The sequence below is a fragment of the Camellia sinensis genome, chromosome 8 (genome assembly GCF_055761805.1).
Source record: "Camellia sinensis isolate YWXY chromosome 8, ASM5576180v1, whole genome shotgun sequence".
NCBI lineage: Eukaryota > Viridiplantae > Streptophyta > Magnoliopsida > Ericales > Theaceae > Camellia > Camellia sinensis.
In genome coordinates, this window is record NC_138968.1 from 24,222,070 (window position 1) to 24,246,726 (window position 24,657).

The 24,657-nt window shown below is 39.1% G+C and overlaps 1 protein-coding gene across 1 annotated transcript; it reads left to right on the forward strand.

Annotated features, from left to right (window-relative positions):
• The first annotated feature begins 23,785 nt into the window (after positions 1 to 23,785).
• LOC145797632 (uncharacterized) lies at positions 23,786 to 24,373 on the forward strand. The gene has a single exon (XM_082885017.1). It carries the CDS (start codon positions 23,786 to 23,788, stop codon positions 24,371 to 24,373), a length of 588 nt encoding a protein of 195 aa, XP_082741143.1.
• Positions 24,374 to 24,657: the final 284 nt, after the last annotated feature.

The following is a 24,657-nucleotide window of genomic DNA, read 5'->3' on the forward strand; positions in this document are numbered from 1 at the left end:
GATGCCATCTAGGGGGCCCCCTTTGCATGGTCTAGGTCTGTCTTGAACCTATTTTAAGTCCTCTTAGCCTTGTGAGGCTTGGTTGACTTAGTCATGGTTCAAGTCCCTTTGACTTGCTTCAAGTACTTGGGCTATTCATTGCATGCTTGGTCTATTTTGTTTGCTTGGTTTGACACCATCTTAACATGAGTTCCAATGCTTACCTTGCATGCCATATGTCCATGATTGCCTCATTCAAATGTGCTTGAGAGTTGCCTCATTTGTGCCTAAGTGTTGGCCCTTTAACATGTGCATGTGTGCATGTGTATTTAGTCCTTTATTTTGGTCACTTTGGCCACTGTTTTGGGCCTATTTAGAGTTGCCTAAATTATGTATAAGTCCATCTTTTCATCTGTTTGCATTGCCTCATGTTTGCTTGTATGCTTGCATAAGTGTCTTGCCATGCCATGTTGCATCCTTAGCTTGCATGCCTAGGTTGCATTGCATCTTGTATGCATGCCTTGTTCCTTGACTTGGTGATAGGAATTGGGCCTTGGTTCGTTTGTTTGGTTTGCATTTCATTTGACATGAAAGTTGCACACTTGATTCTTTGGGCCATCATGCATGGAAATGCGTGATTGGTGGTCTGAGAATCGAGACACATGCCCTTTTGAGTTACAAACATGATAGGGGACATGATTGGTGCATACATCGTTTGAATTATATTGCCATGCAAGTTCTGTCCTCTGCTGCTGTGAGTTGCAGGTTCTGCAGGCATTCTTTGCCGACCGGCAGTATACATTGCCGACCGGCAGTAAATCACCAGCCGATGGATTCATTTTGTGCCGGTGACCACAATTCACTGCCGGTGGTAATTCTACTCAGCTGGTGGTGATTCCCAATATCCAGAGAAGCATCCTTGAGACTTTGGCAGTCTTCAGAGAGGCAGAGCAGGGAAAACAGAGGCAGACTATGCATGGCCGTGCACTTCCGAGCAGGACCCGAGCATGCGCTGCATCTGACTCTCCTCCCGAGGCGGTTTACTGTTTTTCTTAGATTAGTTAATTTGCTGAGCTAATTAAATGGTCTGTAATATTTAATTAGCTTGCGTAGTTAATTAATTTGTATTATTTATTCGGTCCCTCCGGGCAAGGGCAAATCTGTAATAAGTGTGGGTGCGTGTGTGTGCATGTCTTCCAATCCCCACTTCTTTCTTCCCTTTTACTTACCTGCTTTGATGGTTAGTAATAGGTCATGTTTAAATTAGCATACTTTATGCTATGCATGCGTGCATTCATGCATTTGTATTGCATGCATCAGGCTCGGTACATCACGCTAACTGCATTTGTACTTCAATTCCAAATTGAATACGTGCATCAATTGATCGCATTTCACATGCCATGCTTAGGTTAGCCGAGCCTACCTTGATTGCATCCTGTATGTGTTGCATTAGTCAAAATTGACATAAACTAGGATCACGCATGTTTGCTAACTAGTTTATTGTTTTGGCACGGAGTACGATGTAAGTATTTTGATGCTTTAGCATACCACATGCGTGTGAGTGTTGCCATGACAGTATGCTTGCCATGCGGCTAAATGCTTATGTGATAGATTGTTTCAATACCTGTGGGTGAAGGTTGGACTGCCTGAGTTGGAAAAACTTGTTGAAATCCGTATTTTAGCCTGCATTGCGAGTAACAAATTCCAAAACATTTTTCCAAAACAAACGGATATGCAATGCTTATTTCCAAATTAGGCAATCTAGTCTATAATTGTTTGCTGTGCGCATAACATAGCAATTCTAGGCTAATAACCGGAATAAGAACACATAACGTTTTAAAAAACGGATATCACGGTTAGTAGAGGCCGATCTACGGATCGGGCGAGAGGGGGTGCTCATAGCTGACCTTCCCCAATCGTACCCTAGCTCCCGAGCCGAGACAACTCCGGTGATGACGGACATGTGGCCTTCGGCACCGAGTCAGGGTTTCCTAAATTCCCCCGCAAAAAATATTTAGGTGGCGACTCTGTATCTAGCAAAGCAGTCCATGTTTGGCACTTCTTTTCAAAAACATCTGTTTTCTCAAAACGATTTGCCGGATTTGGACTCTTTGGTTCAAGATTAAGAACCGTAACAATTCGAGAGTCCGAACTGTAGTAACCCCAAATGAACGGAACGGGACTCACGCTCCCGGGGCGTTCGGGGACGTCTACACATACACATTTCTTTTTTTTCTCTCTCTCTCTCAATCTCTCAATCTCCATCTCATTTCTTCCATCTTTTTCCAAAGCAACATCTCACACACACACACACACACACACACACACACACACACACACACACACCCTGTCTCTCACCAGCAATCATCACTCTTTCCCTCACACAATCCTCATCACTACCAAGCTCTTGTCTCCTCTTGTTTCTAGAACTACGACCACCATAACCACTGCCGATCTCCAATCCTCAACCCCCAAATTTCCTTCTCTAACCCTCTTTTCCAACCCTCTGTTTTAACCCTATTTGATCTCTTTCCCTTTGTTCTCTCTTTGATATATATATATATATATATATCTGTCTCTCTCTGTTCTAACCCTCTTCTTCAACGATCCAAACCCTAACAAAAATTATCCTAACCCAAAACCCTAACGAAGATGATCCAAGCACGAAGATGAAGCCAAAGCCCTAATGAAGATGATCCAAACACGAAGATGAACAAGATGAAGTTGACACATCTTCAAATTCCAGGTATTTTTTAGTATAAATTTGCTAAAATTCTTTTTTTTTTTTTTTTGGGCTTGAGATTGCTTCAAATTCTTGAAATTTTGAATGATTGATATTCCTGAAATTTGCTGACATTGAAATTTGCTGAAATTCCTGAAATTGGATTGATATTCTTTGAAATATATATAAATTTTTTTTGCTTGATTTTGAAATTTAGTTTTAGAATTTATTTTTTTGGTTGTTTTATTTTTTGGTGAATTTTGTTTTTGTTTTGGAAGTTTTTGCTGGAAAGGATGATGAGAAAGAGAGGGAGAAAGAGAGGAAATGATTGGTTTTGGTGAACCACTTTTTCCCCACAACTGCTATAAAATGGCTTTGGCAGCTCCAATGACAACCCATTGGAGATGCTTATGATTTGAATTCTAAATGATTTTCTAGTTTTTTTTTCTTTCTGAATTTACAAACCCACTTAGAAAGAAATAATTCAATGTGGGGTTGGTGGGTGCTCACTCTAGTTTGTTGACGAGGTTGATGCATCAGTTGACTGTCTTGTGACTTAATGTCACGAGAACTATTGTCATGCACCATCCAAGTCGGTGGTTGTTATCTTCGAAGAAAAAGTTGTCACCTTTTTCTATAAAAATATCTTTAATTTTGTCATATATTAAAAAAAATTATTCAAAAATTTATCTGGAATTAAAATGTGTAGATAAGATTGATTTTCACCATGACTCATAAAACACTAATTTTAAATCTATGTCCCATCCTCTATTTTTTATATTAAATTTTGTGGGTAATTAAAATTATTCTATCAATTTGTGATGTCTTTTTATGGGACAAATAACACTAGTAGTGTCTATATTTTTCTGCTTGTATCATTTTGGTTTTTACATTTTTAATTGGTTCAATTTTGACCTTTAATTTTTATTTTTTTGTCAATTTGATCCAATTAATAATGTCATTAATATTTTTTGACAAAAAAATATCACTAAATTAGTAGAAATTAACTCACTGAATTAAGTTCATAACTTTACCCTTAAAAATATTGTTGTTGGCTGTATAATTTGTATAAGCCAATTACAATTCAACACGTGGCATGAAAATAGCAATTTGGGAAGTTAATACAAATTGCCAACCATAGTCTGACACGTGTCAGCCCATATTGGTAATAATGGGTTTGCATAGCACTGGAATGATCAAGGGATATAAGGTGATGTGGCCTAACGGTTACTCACAAGGTTCAAATTCAAAATCAAGAGGGAAGCCTAACTGCAAATATGGCGTGGTGGGACTGACTATGAGAGAGCATGTTCAACAATCATGGAGGGACATTTCGACGGTTAGAAGCCCACTTCTACCGTTATCATTAAGAAGTATAAATAGCAGAGAAGGCCCTAGAAAAAAGGATCCAGACTCAAATAAAAAAACCAGTTTTATTTACTTGATTTTCCGTCTAGTTTTACAGTTCTTTACATTTTTGTACTTCAAATTCCCATACTGCACTTCATTCATAGGAGTAGTTTCAAATAGCTTGTTGCGGTAAACCTCTACGAGGCTAGGTCAGATCATTGTAAGTTTTTCATTTTACTTAATGAAATTCTGAAATTATTCTTCACTTAGTTGTTATTTACTAATTCTACTAAACAAGCCACCAGTAAAAGTCATCTTCATTGAGGCTGAAAGAACTAAAACACAATCGTCTGATAATTGGTTGGCAATTAATCTTCTGTAAAGACTGATCGATCCTTACTGGCACGCTTAAAATTCAATACTAACATTTGAAAGCCAAAAAAGCAAACATATATTTTTGGCACGCCCGGTGGGACCAATTGAAATGGCTAGACGTAAGAGACAAGGAGAAAATGAACGCCTAGAAGAAGGTGTGGAAGGAGAGGTAGAGGTACCTAATCTAGAGGATTATGTGATAACACATCCTATGGAAGCACCTATCTCATCAGAACCTATTGCACCACATGTCCAAAATATTAGACGAGGCCATGGAATTGGACCAGCCACTATTCTATCTGCTCAGCCAATGAATCCACAGGGAGGCCTAGTAGATGCCATCGGACAGTAGTTAATAAACACAATGGAAAGATGGGCAATATCCTTTATGGATCGGATGAATGCCCATCAACCAACTAACACAAGGCATATGGAGGAAAATTCAAATGCTCCTCAGCAAAGATTGGCTAGAGATAAATAGCCTATGCAAAGTAATGGACATACTAATGGTCAGACTAGTAATCAAAATTATGAAAGACCATCATCTATACCTCAGTCTTCGTATGAGCCTCTTTCGAGGCCTATGGTAAATCAAATGCCTCATTACCTAATAGCGAAGCCATACAAATTGGTGGATCTGGGGCAACACAAGAAAATGGCATGAGAATGTTTCCAAATCCCATGTTCGAAGCCATACCTGGCACAAGGGGGTTCACTAATCCTTTGTTCGAATTCGCACCCGGGGGGTTGGAAGGGTTTCCCGCGGCTGGAAGGGAAACAACACATGTTCCTCCTATTACAGCACCTTTCGCAGGACAGGCTCAGAGAGGTCAACCATACCCTCAACAGCAGGTAGTACCACAGGGACAACCAGTCCCAAATATGCCTCCCTATGGACCAAAAGGACCTCACACAAGGTTTTCCACCAAACTCCTGTGTATAGGAAGCCATACCCAGAATGGGTGGATAGGGTACATGAATACTCAAGAGGGTTTAGAATACCAAACTTTGCTCTTTTTTATGGGAATGGAAACCAGTTAACAGTAGAACACATTGGTAGGTTCGATGCCTAATGTGGTGAATTTACCAATAATGATTGCATGAAGTTAAGACTTTTTCCAAATTCCCTAACTGGGGCAGCTTTTGTATGGTATATTAACCTTACACCTGGCTCTATCCAAACTTGGAAACAAATGGAGGAGGCGTTTCATGCCCAATTCTTCCAAATAGAGCCAAAAGTTTTCATGGAAAACTTGGCAAGGTTGAGTCAAAGGCCTGATGAGAAGGCTATTCAATTTATTGGCAGATTCAAAAGAGCACGAAACAAATGTAGGGTCATTCTACCAAAGCCTAAATTTGTGAGATTGACTCAAAATGGTTTAGAGTTTAGGCTTTGAAAGATGTTTGACTCAACTGAGTTTCAAGACTTAGTGGAATTAACCTATAAGGTGTCTAGATATGAATCATTACTTGAGGAAGAACAAGACCAAAGTAATGCATCATACAAGACTTATTATAGAGATCCTAATTATGAGATTGATGCAGCAGAGATCATAGGGAAAGAGCCTGTAATCTGTGAGGCGTTAATTCATAAAGACACTACAATAGACCAGCAGTTTAAAAAGAAAGACATTCATAGGAAATACTTTTTCGATTTAACGAAGGCATATGACAATTTGATCATTTGCTTACAGCGAATTTCCTAAAGTTATCAAAAGGAGTTAAAATTCTTTCTCCAGAAGAACTTAAAGGGAAAATGTATTGTAAATGGCACAATTCTTGGTCTCACTCAACTAAAAACTGTATTGTTTTCAGGACAAGATCCAAGAACAGATTCGAAATGAGAGTTTAAAATTCCTAGCTAAAGCAGAGAAAGTTATGGGGATTGACACTAATCCATTCCCAGAGATTGGAGAAGTTACAACCAATGTTATTGTGCCAGACTTCCAGAACTTATCCTTGAAGGAATTGGAAGAGGTTAATGTGCAGATGCATGTTGCCAACCAGACTACTGTCAAGAAAGATACCAGAAGTTCACCATCGAATGGACAGGGCTTTGCAGACCAAAGGGAAGACCCTAGTGAGGAGGCATTGGATGATGATTCTTTAGACGCAATTGTCATGCAAAAGATGTGTCCCAGATGCAGGTTAAGTTACAAATGGTTGAAAGGGCTCCCAATTGATGGGAGGGAGTATTACAAGAATCTGTAGAGACGCCCTAAACTAACCAGTACCTACAACAAAAGGCCATACCCAACTGGTCCCAGACAGTAACCATTCTTGGTTGGACCAATAGGCACTAGAGTGTATTCCAAGGGCAAGAAACCTCTACATGAGTTCAGACCACCCAACTACTACAGGATGAAGGGCAATCATCCTGAGAGGAGGCCTGAAAGGGGCTCAAGTTATGGGATCAGAGCCAGAGATTGGCCTTCTAGACCAGCCTCAAACAAGATGGAAGGTAGCCACCCTAATGGAAAGCCTGAATTAGGCTCAAGACAGGGGATCAGGGCCAAGCAGTGGCCTCCATAGGCAGCTTCGAAGCTAGCTTCAAAGGCAGAAAGAACTAGTTCAGCAACTGAGCTAGTGAGTTCATGGGTACCTGGGGTTCCAGATTGGTTTGTCATGCAGAACAAGCCTAAGGAAATGCCTACTCAGAGAAATGTTGTTGGAGACCAGGGTAAGATGGTTAAACCTCCCTTGGTGGCTCCAAATAATTGGGTGTTGCTGAAGCATCCAAAAACAAAGAAACCAAATATGGTTCTAGTAATTTTTAGGTCCCAAAGAAGGAAGATCCAGCGAAGGTACACTCAGTACCAAAAGGATCTGAAAGAAAGTGGGGAGAGTTCTTCATTGGCCCAGCCAAAAGGCCAGACAGAGGAAAGAAAAAGTCCAAAATCGACTCCTTAAAACAGAAAAAGTTTTAGTAAAGAGCAGTTGGCTAAAGTTCACTCTAAAATGAAAGCCAAGGAAAGATTCAGCTTAGTAGGTCTTGAAAAGGCTTTGATGGAAAGCGACAGTGAGACAGAAGGAGAAGTTAACCTAGGCCAAAGAGAAGAGATGGCTGAGGAGGAGATGTTTGAAGCCTTCATGACTGAACAAGCATTTTTGGTCAAAAAACCAGCACGAACAGACCATTCGAAGGAAGTCACTAGTACTAAAGTGCCAGAATGCAGCATGGAAGATGCTTCTGAAATAATTGAATAAGTTAGCCTGCAAAAGAAGCAAGTGCAGCCAGTAGTTCAGTTTGGCTCATTTCTTCCAATGTCAATGAATATGGTGCATATACTACCACAGGAGTTCCAGGCTGAAGATAGAGACCAAGAAGGTCAGGAGATTGACCCTATTCCAGTTTCTAATGAAGATTCACAGGTTAGTATGGTTCAAGATGAATCCGAAGTGGCCACACCGATGGAAATGAGGATGAGAGTAAGGAAGAAGTGAGTATTAATCTCTTATATCCTTTTGAGTATCTTACAACATCCATGACACAACATGTCAAGCCTTTGTATATCAAGGCCTTTTTCGATGGGATACAGATGAATAGGGTATTAGTGGATAATAGAGCAACAGTGAACCTGCTTCCGAAATCTTCTTTGAAGAAACTAGGGAAAAGGAACCCCAGATTAATCCCAACCAACACAACTATTGCTGGTTTTGCTGGGGATAAACAGATGGCTTAGGGTATTTTGCCCATCAACCTGAGTGTGAAAACCAGAGATTGCATGACGGCATTCTTTGTTATTGATAGTAATGCTAAGGATAATGCTTTACTTGGCAGGGATTGGATTCACACCACCAAATGTATGCCTTCCTCTCTACATCAAAAGATAATGATGGCCTTGTGCAATGGAGAGACAGAGGAGATCAATGCAGACCCTCAACCCTTTGTCGCTTGTGCTGACTTTGCAGAGGCCAAGTTGTATACTGAAGGAGTAACACCACTAAGTACATTGAGAAAACCTGATGGTTTAGTCAAAGTGACGGCTGATGAGGAAGTAGCACACCTGAAGCACTTGGTACAGGAGAGCGCTGATGAAGAATTCGTTATCAAAGATGATAATGATGTCTGGTTGTAGGCAAGAAGATGAAACCCAAGAGGCCAGACCCTTGGCTTTAGTCAAGTTTTCAGCATTGGACTTAAAAGCAGTAGTCCAAAAAGTTCAGGAACAAGAGAAGGAAGCCATGGTAGTTGGTTATAAGCAGAAACAACAATAGGTCAAACCTTTGACCTTTGATAAATACTGTGCATTGGACATCGAAACAAAAGTCTAGGAAATACAGGAAGAAGAAGCCTTATGGACAGACTTTGTCGATGAGAAAGAAGGAAAAGATGTTGACTCAGAGAAAATGGGAGCAGAACAAAGCAAAGAAATTGCTTCGAAGACAGAAGAAATAAAAAGAGAAGCATTAGTAAGTTCTCAAGTACAAGACCCCTTGGAAGAAGTTAATTTAAGGGAAGGTTCTGCACAGCAACCCATTTACATTAGTGCTTGGTTAAGTGCTCTTGACAGGGACTAGTTTTTTATGGTCTTGAAGAGATAAAAAGATTGTTTTGCATGGTCTTATAATGAACTGGCAAGATTGGATAGGTCATTAGTGGAACACAGGCTCCCTATGAAGCCTAATTTCAAGCCATACAAGCAAAATCCAAGAAGGATGAGTCCTAAAGTGATTCAGAAGGTCAAGGAGGAAATTCTTAGGCTCCCTAAGGCAGGCTTTATTAGAACAGCTAGATATGTTGAATGGCTATCCAATATTGTGCTTGTGGTTAAAAAGAATGGTAAAATGAGGGTATGCATTGATTTTAGAAACCTGAATTTAGCAACTCCAAAAGATGAGTATCCCATGCCCATAGTAGATTTATTAGTGGATTGTTCAGTAGGACACAAGATTTTATCTATGATGGATAGACATTTTGGTTACAACCAAATCTGCATTGCAAAGGAGGATGTCCATAAGACAGCATTCAGATGTCCTAAGAACATTGGCACCTTCGAATGGGTTAAAATGCCATTTGGCCTAAAGAATGCTGGGGCTACATATCAAAGGGCAATGAACACTATCTTTCATGATCTCATTGGAGGGTATTTAGAGTGTTACATTGATGACATTGTAGTAAAATCCCAGTCCATGGAAGAACATTTGTTTCACTTGGAAGTAGTTTTCGAAAGAATTAGAAAGTTCAAGTTGAAGCTTAATCCTTTTAAATTTGCTTTTGGTGTATCAGCTGGAAACTTCTTGGGCTATGTAGTACACAAGAAGGGAATACAGATTGATCAGAATAAAACCAAAGCCATCATTGAAGCCAAGCCTCCATCAAGTAAGAAAAAAGTATAAAGATTCCTACGACAGGTTAATTTTCTTTGAAAATTTATTTCTAACATTGCAGGGAAAACTAAAGTATTTTCTTCCTTATTAAGGTTAAAAGGTGAAGAAGACTTCGTGTGGACAACAGAGCATCAAATTGCTTTCGAAGGAATTAAAGCCTACTTGGCCAAGCCTCCAGTGCTGATGCCACCAAAGAGTGATAAGTCCTTGAAGTTGTACATTGCTGCAGCAGAAGATTCATTGGGAGTTTTCTTAGCCAAGACAATGAAGAAAGCAAAGAGCAAGTAGTTTATTACCTTAGTAGGTTTTTAAATTCTTGTGAATGTAAATATTCAGCTGTAGAAAAACTGTGCCTTGCATTGTATGTTGCTGCAATGAAACTAAGATACTGCCTTTTGCCTATAATTGTCTTGGTAATTACAACCACAGATTTGGTTAAGTATATGTTATCTAGACCTATGTTGAGAGGAAGAATTCGCAAATGGACACTGGCTTTATCAGAATTTCATCTAGAATATGTCCCCTAAAAAGTAGTAAAATGACAAATTTTAGCTAATTTCTTGGCAGTCATCCATGTCAGACAGAAAGCCAAGAGATAATGGATCTTGGTATGGTTAATATTGAGCCATGGCAAATGTAGTTTGATGGATCAAAAGCCAATGGTCTAACTGGAATTGGTGTGGTGATTAAGTCCCCACAGGGGGTAGAAACCACACATGGTTTCAGAGTTGATGAAATTACTTGTTCCAATAATCAAGCTGAATATGAAGCTTTAATAATGGGACTAGAAATGCTTATTGGATTACAAGCTCATGCAGTTGATATATTTGGGGATTCTCAATTGGTGGTTAACCAAGTGAAAGGAATTTTCCAATGTCAAAGTGTAAGCATGTTGTCATACTATGTTATTGCATTACATTTGCTTTCTCAGTTTCAGATAGCAAATGTGACTTATATCTCAAGATTCATGAATAACAAAGCCAATGATGTAGCTTAGAAAGCTTCGAATTTTAGGAGAAGGGATGACACTCAAATAAACATAAGTTAAGCAACATATCAAAAATTAATACCACCTTTAACTAAAAGGAATGTGGTGTTAGAAGTCAATCATAACGACTTACAAGATCAAGATTGGAGGCATCCAACAATGCAATACCTAATTGGCCCATCTTCAAAAGCCAGCAGAAAAGATCAAATTACAATCTATGCAATACATAGCGTATGGTAATGCTCTTTACAAAAGGGGAGCAGATGGGCTGTTATTGAAATGTCTAGGGCGAAAGGACGCATTGACAACCATGGCTGAAGTTCATGAAGGCATTTGTGGTGTTCATCAGCCTGGTGAGGATGAGATGGTTGCTTCGAAGACATTCCTACTATTGGCCCACCATCCTTAGAGATTGTATAGAATATGCTAGAGGTTGGCAGGTATGCTAGAAGCATGGCATGATAAGACATGTATCAATAACTAATTTACATGTAGTTGTGAAGCCTTGGCCATTTAGAGGATGGGCTATGGATATGATAGGGAAAATACATCCACCCTCTTCGAAACACCATTGTTTCATCTTAGTGGCCACAGACTACTTCACTAAGTGGTCGAAGCTAAACAATATAAGGCTGTAGACCAAACTGAAGTTATTGGATTTATTAAAGATCTGATTCACAGGTTTGGCATCCCACAGATCATAATTGTGGATAATGGGACTGTATTTGATGGAAAGATGGTAAAGTCTTTCACGACAGAGTTTGGAATTGGCCTTGTTAATTCTACCCCTTATTATGCACAAGCAAATGGTCAGGCAAAATCATCTAATAAGTTTCTGAAAAAAGGAATACAGAGAGTTGTGGAAGACAATCCTAGAGATTGGCATAACGTGCTGTTGGATGTATTGTGGGCTTATAGGACTTCTCCAAAATCAAGTACATGAGTTACTCCTTATGCCTTAGTGTATGGGCATGATGCAGTATTACATGTAGAGATTAACATCAAGTCCTTGAGGGTGAGATGCCAGGATCAGTTAGTTCCTGAGCAATACCATCAGAGCATGTTCTTAGAATTAGAAAATGTGGATAAAGTTAGAATTTTAGAATTAAATAGCATTCTTTTCCAAAAGAATAAAGCAACCAAAAACTATAATAAGAAAGTCAAGCACATTAGTTTTGATGAAGGTGATTTGGTATGGAAGACAATACTCCCAATAGGAATTAAAAGCCATAAGTTTGGCAAATGGTCACCTAATTGGGAAGAACCATATCAAGTTCATAGAGTATTGCCTTGGGGAGTATACCATTTGAAAATTTTGAATGGGTATGTACACCCTAAGAAAATTAATGGCAGGTACCTGAAGCCTTATTATCCAACTGTGTAGGAAACACAAGGAGTATAGTAAATGCTAAACAAGAAAAGCATGAAAACACTCAAATAATAAATAAAGAATTCATTTCATAAGGAGCTGAGTACATACAGCCATAGATTGATCCAAAAGTCAATACAATGTTTTAGTTGTTCCCTTACAATTGATTCTCTACTCTTAAGGGATGAGAATAACTGAATGGCTGTAGTCATATCCTGCCCTCAATCAGCCAGTCCTTAGTTGGTGACTTGCAGCTTTGTGGCAGTTCAATCCAAAGCCAGGTTAACTACTGATAACTCTTCCTCTAGTTGAGCTTTCTTCTCCAAAAGTTGGGCCCGAAATTGAGAGACAGAGGAATGTTGTTCTTTCAATTCAGACACCTCAGCATGTATATGGGAAACAAATTCCTGGTCTCTCAACAATTGCTTCTCTGCAGCTTTGGCAACATGGTAGATGTTCACATAAAAGTCAATGGTAGCTGCTGCCTGAGACAAGTGACTTGAAATAGCCATGTTGGATTGCTTAATGACCTTGCAGCACTAGAGGAAACCATTCTTGATAATAGGTCTTTGCAAGGTTTCTAATGGGATCCTCGAGAACAATGTCAGCAACTCCAAATAGATGTCCAAGTCCAGTGAAGGTGAGGAAGCCCTACTGATGGTTGAAGAGCTTCAAAAATTTCCAAGAGAGAATCAACCAGAACCAATGGCTCAATTTCATTACTGGTTGTCGAAATGGTAGAAGGCATATCAAAAAGGCTAGCCAATCTAGCTTTGAAAATGTCCATCTCTTCCATTGACATTAGTGGTGCATAAAGGACTCTAGTGAAAGGAAGAGATGGCTGCATAGGGATAGGAGAGGAGGATGAAGTGTCCCTAGCAATTTCCATAGTCCTGGCCACCAGTAGGTCAAGAGAAGAAGGGCTGGAACTGGATAGTGAGGGTGGACAAAGAATTAGTGAGCTACCAGTATCTTCTCTGAAGGAATCAGCTATCACTGAAGGTGAAGTAATAACTGGGATCTCCTCAGGGGGGGAAGGAGCAGCAAGGATTGTAGGGAGAACAAATTAGGCTGAGTTGAAGTTTGGAATAGGAAGATATGGAGTAAAGCCAAAAGATAAAGCTATAGGAATGCTTTGCCTCAAAAAATGTGTAAAAAGTGTAAAACTAGGAAGTAGGAGTATTGCCTGAATGGGCTTCACACTTAGAGGCACTTTAGTGTCAGTGTTCTTTTTCTTTTTTGAGGATGCTTCTAATAGTCTTTTAACTTCAATTGAAACTGACAAAGTCCTTATTGAAGGAGAAGGTGGAGTAATTATTGCTGCAAAAGAAGAAATACGAAACAATGTTAAGTTTCAGTATCGAAAAGTTGAGAAAGGAAACTAGAGACACAAAAGGGAATTACTAGTTTCAGAAGTGGTAACAATGGTTGGGGAACTGCGAAGGGTATAATGTTCAGTAGTTTGTTGCCTCCTTGCAGTTTCTCTTTGGAGTGCATTAGCAGCAGCAGCTTCTTCCCTAAGCGTTTGTTGTTGTCTTCTCTTCTCAGCCCTCTGGAACACAATGATCTCTTTGGAGTGTTCCACTTCCACTAATTTAGCAGATGCTTCATAAATGGGATCCCCAGTGAAATCAGAGAGAGAGACCGTTATTTTCTTCTTTCTTTTTAGTGGTGTCCCCTGCTCTTTCTCTGATTCCTTTTCTTCCACGTGAGCCTCAGGTACCTCTTCTACAAGATCAAGCAAGAGCTTTCTTTTCCTTTGTTGTTGCTGCTTGATCTTGAAGAGATTTAAAGCTTGAACTCTTCAAGGAAAGTCTCCCTGTGAGGTACCTTCACCACCTACACCAAAGAAGGAACTATAAGTAAAAAGCAAAAGCATTATAAAGAAAGAGAAAAGAAAAGAAGCAGCAGTGCTACTACTACAGTTCAGACTCCTATCACGGTTCTAAATCTAATCTCACAAAGTGCAATGTAAGACTGATAAATCACCAAAGAGTCCAAATCCAGCAAATCATTTTGGAAAATCGATTTTAATCAAAAAGTGCCAAACATGGACTACTTTGCCAGATTACAGAGTCACCACCTAAATATTTTATTTTGGGAAATTTAGGAAACCCTGACTCGTGCCTAAGGCTATGTGTCCGTCATCACCAAAGTTGCCTCGGCTCGGGAACTTGGGTACGAGAGGGGAAGGTCCTGAAATGAGCACCCCCGCTCACCCGATCAAAGGATCGGCCTCTACTAAACACGATATGTTATTTTAAAAACCTCATGTGTTCTTATTTGATTATTAACTTAACTTTACTATGTGATGCGCACAGCATACAAGTATAGACTAAGTCACAAGACTTGGAACAAAACAATTCATGTTTGTTTTTGAAAATGGTTTGAAAATGCCATCCTCACGGTGGGCTAAAGCGCGAATTTGCAACCCTCAAGTGGGCTTAAAACAACATGATTTTACCACTCCGCAAAGTGGGCTTAAAACATATATTTGATGAATTGTCCCAATTCAAGCAACAAAGCCTCCACCCACGGGCATTCAAGTAGTTAATCACTTAAGCAAATAGCCTCAAGGCAAGCATGCTATCATGGCAACACTCACACTCATGCAAGTATGCTAAAGCGTAAAGACTTACAGTGTACTCCGAGCCAAAACGAAAAACTAGTTAGAAATCAATGCATGATCCTAGCTATGCAAAATGCCTAATGCAAAACATGCCAACATGCAATTAAATACGCTTGACTATCTAAGATGGCATATGAATGCAACACTTGATAACATGCAGTTAAACACATATTCAAGTAAGTGTATTAAAATACGAGGCAGTTTAAATGATGCGCTGAGCCCGGTGCATGTAATACGAATGAATGATGCACGCATGCAAGCATAAGGTATGCTAAATAAAATATGCCCTAATCTAACCATCGTAAGCGGTTAAGTAAAATGGAGAAAGAAATGAGGTTGGAAGACATGCACACACACACGCACGCTTATTACAACAATATGCCCTCGCGAAGAAGGGTCCGAATGAGTAAACTAAGCTAAACTAACTAATCTAATTAAGCTAATTAGACTAATTATTATAAACCAATCGAATAACTAGTAAACTACTTACTAATTATTACAACAATTAATTAATTAACAAATTAATTAATTAAATTACAAATTCAAGCTAACTAACAAGTAAAGCTTTAAACTATGCTGCCTCAGCTCTGTTCGAAGAAGTAGAAGATGCATGCTCGGTTTTTGCCTCGAAACACCTTCCGGTTTTCTCTTTAGAGGCACTGTTTGCAGGGTGTCTTCAAGAACTTGCTGCACAATCTTACCAAAACAATGCTGGGGAGTACACCAGTGGCCTACCGGCCATGAATGGTGGCTGCTGGCCACCCACCGGCCAAGAGTGAGCCTTTGCTGGCCAAGGGTGAAGCCATGCCGGCCACCAGTGAGGCACTGCCGGCCACTGGTGTGCAGAAACAACAAACTGCAACAGAGCACAAAATAGAGGAAAATTGAGGGTCTCCCAAGGGCATGTGTGTACTATGCCACTCCTTATCATCTCAAAACATCAAGGGAGGGGCAGTATTGGATCCAAAACCATCAATCAAGCGTTCACAATGCATGATGGCCAAAGATCCAACTTGTACATATTCAATAAATGCAAGACAAGCAAGACTCTAGGACCACTACCTTATCATGGTTGGTCAAAGGCAATGGAGACAAAGGGGATTGGCTCATTTTCATCACTTCAAGTATGAAATAGACCAATCCACCTTGTGTTCAATATAACGTTCGATTGAACACAATGCAATGCACACAAAACATGTTGGCATGTTTTACTCGATTCAATTCTTGTTTACACATTTTACATTACCAAGCCATTCTTTAGTTGGCTTGTCCAATGTGAAAGTCCTCTAATGAGAGGAAGGCCAATCAAAGATGACTTAAGACATGCGAGAGACCATGCCTTTGACTAGGAGGAACCCTTAAAAGAGAGTTAAAGCCATTTAAGCACAAGCCTCAATCCCATGGCTTAAACACAACTTTAAGACTAACCAAGCCTCAAAACAAATCAAAAGATGAAGAAGTGAGGGAGGTGGCAAAATTTCAGTGCTGAAATGGCATGAAACACAAGACTCTAACATGCAAACAACTCATGTACAAATGTTAAGAGACTTACGCATTAAAACTAGTGAAGAGCTTTACACTAGAACCATGCAATACCACACTCAAATGGCTAAACCAGCCATGGACAGACCTCAAACATGCCAAAACAGTGGCCATAATCTGCTGAGATAGTAGCATGAAAAACAAGAAAAATAGGCTCATGTATTGGCTCATAAACAAGGCATAAGGCACAACTCTCAAACACCATGAAGAAATGACATATGTGAGTGTGTGACAGAGAAATATGCTCTGAAATCACATGCTAGATGATGCCAAAACATGCAAACATTACAAGCAAAGCATGCTAAGGGCCTCAAAATACAAGGCTAGTGAAGCTAACTACACTATGGCTATACAAAGCAAGTCCCAAAGGACCAAGACCACTTAAATCAAAGTTTAAGCATGTCAAAGAAAGGCAAAAAACATGCTGGAGTAGAGCCAACATATGCTAGAATAATAAGCTAACTCATTAGGCATGCACGACTAGTGAGCAAGATTACACTACAAGTGTAAAAAGCAAGCAAGAAGTGGCTGAACCAGCAAAAAACAAAGTTTAAACATGTCAAAATAAGGCTAAAAACATGCTTGAAATAGGCCATGAAATGGTAGAAACACACACTCATATGTTAGGCCAACAACACATGCAAAGAAGAAACAAGGAGGGAAGGCCACTCCATTCTATTTTGGACCTCAAAACCAAGTTTCCACCATTGAAATTCCCCTGGATTTCAGTGGTTAAAAGGCTGAAAAGAGATTGTTTTAAAGGCTTTAAAAGATGGCATAAAGCTTAGAAAATAAGCTACAAAAGATAGGGGAACACCCCTAACCCCAAAAGGGCCTCAAATTACCATTTTCAACACTTAAAAATAGATCTTTTTGTAGTTGACAACTAGGCCAAAAACAACATGCAAGGGTGGCCAAACCAATGTACAAAAAGAGAGCTTAAAAAGGTAAAATTCTTACCCTTGAAGCACAGCACCAAAACAGCAAGAAAACAACCAAATTTTTGAGCCAAAACCACTCCAAGGAGCTCAAACAAGGCCCCCAAGAACCTCAAGTCTAAGGTAAAGGTGTTTGGCTAATGGTGCTAGTGCAAATATGTGGAGAAAGATCACTTTCAAGCACAAAATGTAGAGAGAGAGTACTCCAGAGAGAGAGAGAGAAATCTTACTTAGCTCAAACTTTGTAACCCTTTGCATGCATATAGATGAGCCCTATATATAGAAGATACAAAAGGCCCTTGAAGAGATCCAGCCATCCACGTGGGTCCAGATGGTCTATCCTGCAAACAGCTAGCTCAAAAATATCAGAAAAATATCTGTTGAAACATTGGTGGCCGGCCGGCCGGCCATCAGTGGTGGCCGACAGTGGCTCATTGATGGCCGGCAGGCCTAAATGCATGGTCGGCAGTGCCAAAAGGTGGCCAGTAGTGCACTCTAAGAAGCATGCTGGAGGGACCAAAGCATGGTCCAAAAATGGGACAGAAAGGATACAGGGTTTGGAAAGCTCAAACCTATGACGTTTCGCCGCGAAATTTGAGCAACTCGGCGAGCAATCAAACTTGTCACCGGATGTACCTGCAAGCACATCCAAGTCTTGAGGACGGTCGAAAATGGGGTGTCTACACATAGCTTTTTCATAAAAGAGGAAACAAGCTCTATAGACGTGGCCCAAGACATAAGGAGTTAAGGCTACCTATTTATGCAAAACAAAGACTTTGGCTAGAGGGGCAAACTCAGGCATAATCCTTTGAGAAGAAGTATAAAAGAGAAATTTGCAAAGCCAATACAATAAAAAGGAAAAGAATTCCCTATCAGTCACAGGGCCTTCCTTTTTGTTCTCAGTCTTGACAAAGTCACTATAGGATGAGTTCAGGGGGGGAAGAGAAAAATGAATGTTGAGATTAGGGTAGTCTGGACCAAAGGGAGTACCAATAGGGGATAATCCTAATAGATGGCAGATGTCAAGGACAGTAGGAGCCATCATCCCACATCTAAATTAGAAAAAATTGAAAGCAGAATTCCAAAAACAAAGAGCAGCAGGTATTAAAAATGGGTCCTTCGAAATGGTAAACCTAGATAGTTGAAGGGCGTCGAAGAGGCAAAGTTCCTGAAGATCTAGTGTCCTAGCAGGGAATGGAAATAGTCCCAAGCACATATTCCTGTTGCTCATGGCGACGGGGAATGAAAATACGCCCATCAATAGCACTTTTCTCACCATCTTTGTATTTCTCACACTCTTCAGCAATGATCCTTTTTAAGGCTACAGATGGACTCACACGCTCCACGGTTAGTATCTTCGAGGAGGAAGAAGCCATTGACAGAAGTTTTTCAGAAGATGAAGTTGAAAAAGAGGGTAAAGGAGAGAAGAAGTCAATAGAGATGAAGAGTTTGTGTGTTAGGCGAGCAAGTAAATTAAAAGCACGAAAGGAAAAGGTTTTTAAACCTTTCTGTCCAAAAAATACCCAATCGTTTTAAATGGATAGAATTCATAAAGAAGTACTGAATGTACAGATGCGAAACGTTTCTCTTAATATTGATAATTTGGGCGGGAAACGTATCTCAAACACTCATATTGGCTTCGAAATAAAATATTTGGCTTCGAAGCCTAGCTTTGGCTCCAAAGCCAGGTGACAAACATCCAGCTAAGGCTTCTATAGCTATCCGGGTTTTGACCCGACCTTCATAGTATTCCGGACTCGGGTTTTGTGGTTTAATATTGTGCCCATATCTTGTTTTCCTCCTTTAACTCTTTGAATTTAAGCTTGAGGATATATTGGGCGTGTTTGGAACAGATTGGTGATTAGTTAGTCTAAATTGTTCTTGCCCATATTTTGGTCTCTTCGCTCGAGTGAGACTTCTTGTGCTCGAGGGAGCCTTGTGAAGTTTAGTTCTTCGCTCGAGCAGGGTTTCTTGCGCTCGAGCGAAGGTGTGCATCTGTGTTGCACCTGAAGGTATGTATTCTATGCTCGAGCGAGGCTTCTTGCGCTAGAGCGAGCGTGTGCGTCTGAAGAATTTCTGAAACTTTGCATTTTACGCTCGAGCGACGCATCTTGCGCTCGAGCGAGGTCACTTGTTATGTTTGGTCGCTCGAGCGACAACTCCTTCGCTCGAGCGAAGACCGCGTATATCAGTTCGCAACAGAGATATTTTACTTCACTTTTTGATTTCCTTTCTCCTAAAAACCCTAATCCGACACTCTCTCTCTAAAACTCTCTCTCTCTCTCTACAAATACTCCTTGATCTAAGCATCTCTCTACCCTACTCCCTTTGTTAAAAAGGTAGAGCACCTTGAGGACTCTGTGTTGATCCGAATAGATTGTGGTTTCTGCTTGTTTGAAGTGTCTCCATCTTCTCCTTTGGTCTTCTACACTTGAGGTAGGAATATTCTACACTTTGTTATGAATTTTAACCTAGTTATTTGTTGTTAAGAATATATGGTGAGATTTGGGATGTTTGGAGGAAATCTAGGGTTTAGATTCAAATATATGAAAGAGGGGTTTTTATGTGTTGTTACATATTCAACCATGGGGTTGGGTTATGAGGTTGTTTGGTATTAAAATGGTAGATTTTATCCCTTGGATTGGTATTTGAGAAAATAGGGGAAATTTGACCTAATATGTGTTAAACAATTATTTGGAATATATAATGAAATTGAAATGGGAAATGGGAAATTAGAAGAAAGAATGAATGAATGGTGTAGTTGGGTTTGTTTAATCACTCACCTAAGGAAATTTGATAATTTATCCGTTATAAGGATTATATATCTGTTTAGAAATATCTGTTTTGGGCTATTGGTGGAGGATATCCATGATTGTTGTAGAATTTGCATGTGGATTAGGTGAATTGAAACTAATCATTTAGACTATGTCATTAAATATGACGGTATGATTAAATCAGTGAATATGTGTTGTGGATAGTCATTGCATATGACGATACCTTTAAATACATTGTATATGTATCTTTGTTTGAGAGAAGATAGGGGATGAACTCCATATGCGATTAGGTGTTAAATTACATTGTATATGTATCTTTGTTTGCGAGGAGATAGGGGATGTACTCCATTGTTTGGAAGGAGATAGGGGATGGACTCCATTTAAAATTAAGTTGGCCGGAGTGTCTAGGGTGAAAGTCCCAAAATCTTATATTATGGGTGCCAAGTCCCTCGGATATGAATTTCGTAAAATGGCAGAAAATTGAAGTGTTTGAATAATTGTTGTATTGAATTGTAAGTTGTAGTCTCAATTGGATTGTTTAGATAATAATGAACTTGACTCATGAATTGATTTGAGAGGAAAGGAATAGATGGAATTGGATTAAGATGTGAGTTTCAATATTGGATGGTCATGAAAAGTATGTAAGTTGGTCACGAATGTTGAACATTTAGCTGATACATATATCTTAGTTAAAATTCATATATTGTGTTAGTATATCTCTACTGGGCTTTGGCTCATCCTACTTGGGAAATCATTTTCAGGTACAGGTGTTATGCTTCCTCCAAGAATGTAGCTTGGGAGGACTTAGGAGCTAAAGGCTCTATTTTTTTATTTGTTGTTTAGATGTTTAAATGATTATTCAAGCCAAGGGCTTTATATGTATAGAGCTTATGACTCTCTCTTTTGTTGTAACCAAGTTATGTTTTGGAAAGATGTAAGCTCGTAGGGCATCTATTTTGTTGTTATTAACAAATGTTATATGTTGTAGATTCAGAATGAATATTTATGAATGTATAATGCATGTAACACTTTTGGTAATATAAACTCTGATGAATGAAGTATATCACTTCTATTATGTTCATAGATCTTATGGAGTGGATTAATTGTATTATATTTTGGGGGCGTTACAGCTTCGAAAGCAAGAAGTTGACTTCGAAGCACATTTCATACCTAAGAGTACAAGAATGCTTAGGTGTTTGTTTACTTCAAGGGGATTAAAGACTTGCTTTTAGGTTTCATGTTGAAAGTAAAATCCTTCGAAGTAAAATTTGAAATACTCTACAGCTAGAATTTGTTTCTTCTAGACTTCAAAGCGGAAAAAACCAATATTTGGTTAAGCAGTAAAGGACACAAAGGGACTCACTCTTTTAGAATAAAACAGTGCAATCCCTAAGGGAAGTTTCCATACTTCGCCTCCTTCATATGTTTCTTCATGACTTGTGGATGTCGGATGAGGTTGAGAATGTCTGTCAACAAAGCATTTCTTTGGTACAAAAGCTCCATAAAGTTCACTATTGTCGACGTAAATAAAAGGGTCATCAAGAGTTTGGAACTGATTTCCTGCTGGAATGCGTCCTGAGAGGTTATTGTATAATAAGTTCAAGTGGCTCACAAAACTCAAATTTGACATGCTCTCTGGAATTGTGCCTGAAAGTTGATTGTTATAGAAATCAAGAGATTCTAATGACTTTAAGCCACTGATATTCTTAGGGATGCTTCTTCTCAAATTATTATGCGATAAATTAAGTCCAAGCAAACCTAAAAGAAGCGAGAGCTCTTCAGGGATTATTCCAGTCAAATTATTTCTCGAAAGATCCGTGTTCACTAGATCTACCAGTGTAGTGCCATATTCTAGTTCAATTCCGTGCATGACTTGTATCATGTTCACATATTGCCATCCTGCAAACTCAAATACGACAGATTCACCATTCAAGACCATACCAATAAGATTGCCAAAACAACGAGGGGTGGTATTTTTCTAAGTTATTGTTTGCAAGGTCTATGATTCAGAGACCTAACAGTTGGCATAACTTTGAAGAAATCATGCCATTGAACATATTGTTGTGCAATCTTAGAATTCTCAAGGATTCTAGTTCTCCAATACATCCAGGTATGTTTCCAAAGAATCCATTCTCACCAAGATCCAACACTAATAAACGTGTGCAATTTCTCAAACCCAAAGGAAGCTCTCCATAAAGACTATTGTTATTCAACTGTAACCAATACAATCCAGACAAATGGCCAATAAAGCTTGGAATAATCCCTGAAAGGTTGTTAGATGAAAATTTTATAACCCTGTAGATTTGGGATTTCCCATGAAACTCCCTAACACTGAGGAAGATTTTCAAATAACATATTCTTAGAGAGATCTAGTTTATTCAAAGTCACAATTTTGCACAATGAATTGGGTATCAAACCATTTATCAAATTGTCAACTAGTAAGAAACTCTCTAAAGTAGGCACCATATCGCCAATATTTGTGGAAAGGGTCCTGAGCTATAGTTATGGGAGAGGTCAAATTTGCATTGGTCATTTACCAAATTGAGTGGGACAACTTAAGCATCTGAAATACCTTGATCTTTCAAGTAACTTGTTTAATAGTCTGATTCCAACATCGTTGGTACAACTTAAGCATTTGCAATACCTTGATATTTCAAGTAGCTCGTTTAATCTGATTCCAACATGGTTGGGAAGAATGTCACCCTTGCATAATTTAATCCTCAGTGATAATCAATTTGTAGGGGTCATCCCACCGTCGCCAGGGAACCTATCAGCCTTGAGAGTTCTTGATCTTTCTCACAATAAGTTAATGGGACCATTCCTGTTTTTATTGGACAATTATCAAATCTCAAGATCTTAGATCTCTTTTTTAATTCCCTGGAAGGTGTAGTACTTTTTGAAACTCATTTTGCCAACCTCTCAATGTTGGATGAATTGAGAACAAGGTCTGCCGTCTTGACATTGAAGGTGAGATCTAATTGGATACCTCATTTTCGATTGAAATCCATTCTAATGAGGTCCTGCAAAGTAGGGATTCAATTTCCTCAATGGCTTCAAAGACAAAAGAAAGTTGTTGAATTGGATCTTTCCAATACTAGCATATCAGGAACCCTCCCTAAATGGCTTCATGACATGCCTCTCTTGGCATTATATCTCTCTCATAACCATAGCAGTGGACCCATTCTGAAATTGCCTTCCACTATAAACATAGTTGATCTCTTCCATAACTATATCTCAAGACTCCTTCGACAAAATATTGGCGATATGATGCCTACTTTAGAGAGTTTCTTACTAGCTGTCAATTTGATAAATGGTTTGATACCCAATTAATTGTGCAAAATTGTGACTTTGACTGAACTAGATCTCTCTAAGAATATGTTATTTGGAAATCTTCCTCAGTGTTGGGGAGTTTCAGGGGAAATCCCAAATCTACGGGTTATAAAAATTTTCATCTAACACCTTTCAAGGATTATTCCAAGCTTTATTGGACATTTGTTTGGACTGTATTAGTTACAGTTGAATAACAATAGTCCTTATGAAGAACTTCTTTTGGGTTTTGAGAAATTGCACACGTTTATTAGGTTTGGATCTTGGTGAGAAAGGATTCTCTGGAAACATACCTGGATGGATTGGAGAACTAGAATCCTTGAAAATTCTGAGATTGCACAACAATATGTTCAATGGCATGATTCCCTCACTGTTATGCCAATTGTGGTCTTCAAACCATAGACCTTGCAAACAATAACTCAGAAAAAATCATCCCTCATTGTTTTGGCAATCTTACTGGTATGATCTTGAATGGTGAATGTTTTGGAATTGAGGTACTGGAATGGTCAAATGAGAACATGATACAGGTTATGCACAAAAATGAACTTGAATACAACACTACACTATTATGTCTAGTGAACATGGATCTTTTGAGGAATAATTTGACTGGAACGATCCCTGAAGAGCTCTCACTTCTTTCAAGATTGCTTGGGCTTAATTCATCGTATAATAATTTGACAGGAAGTATCTCTAAGAATATCGGTGGCTTAAATTCATTAGAATGTCTTGATTTCTCTAACAATCAACTTTCAGGAACAATTCCAAAGAGCATGTCAAATTTGAGTTTTATGAGCCACTTGAACTTATTATACAATAACCATGCAGGACGCATTCCAATAGGAAATCAACTCCAAACTCTTGATGACCTTTCTATTTACGTCAGTAATAGTGAACTTTGTGGAGCTTTTGTACCAAAGAAATGCTCTATTGATGGACATTCTCAACCTCCTCCGATAGCCACAAGTCATGAAGAAACATATGAAGGAGACGAGTCAGAAAAGATATGGTTTTACTTGGTTATAATGAGTGGTTATGCCACAGGGTTATAGGGAGTTATTGGAGTTTTGTTGTTCAAGATGAACTGGAGACATGCTTATTTTCGATTCATTGATATGCCCAAAGAGAATGTACTAGCTGCTATAGTAGTGAGAGTGACACGATTTAATAAGTAGAATGGCAAGTGAAATCACAATGATTTTCTTTCTTCCGTTCTCTGTCTTTATAGTGTTTGCATGGGTGAGTGGGTGGGTTGGTGGTTGTATTGTAGTTGTTTAAGTGCACTTCTTTCTATTTTTTTCCCAGAAAATTCATAAACTTCATGTTACTATGTAGC

Bases quoted from the DNA above. Each gene is read 5' to 3' on its own strand.
- LOC145797632 (XM_082885017.1), top strand. From the start codon at position 23,786: ATGATCTTGAATGGTGAATGTTTTGGAATTGAGGTACTGGAATGGTCA.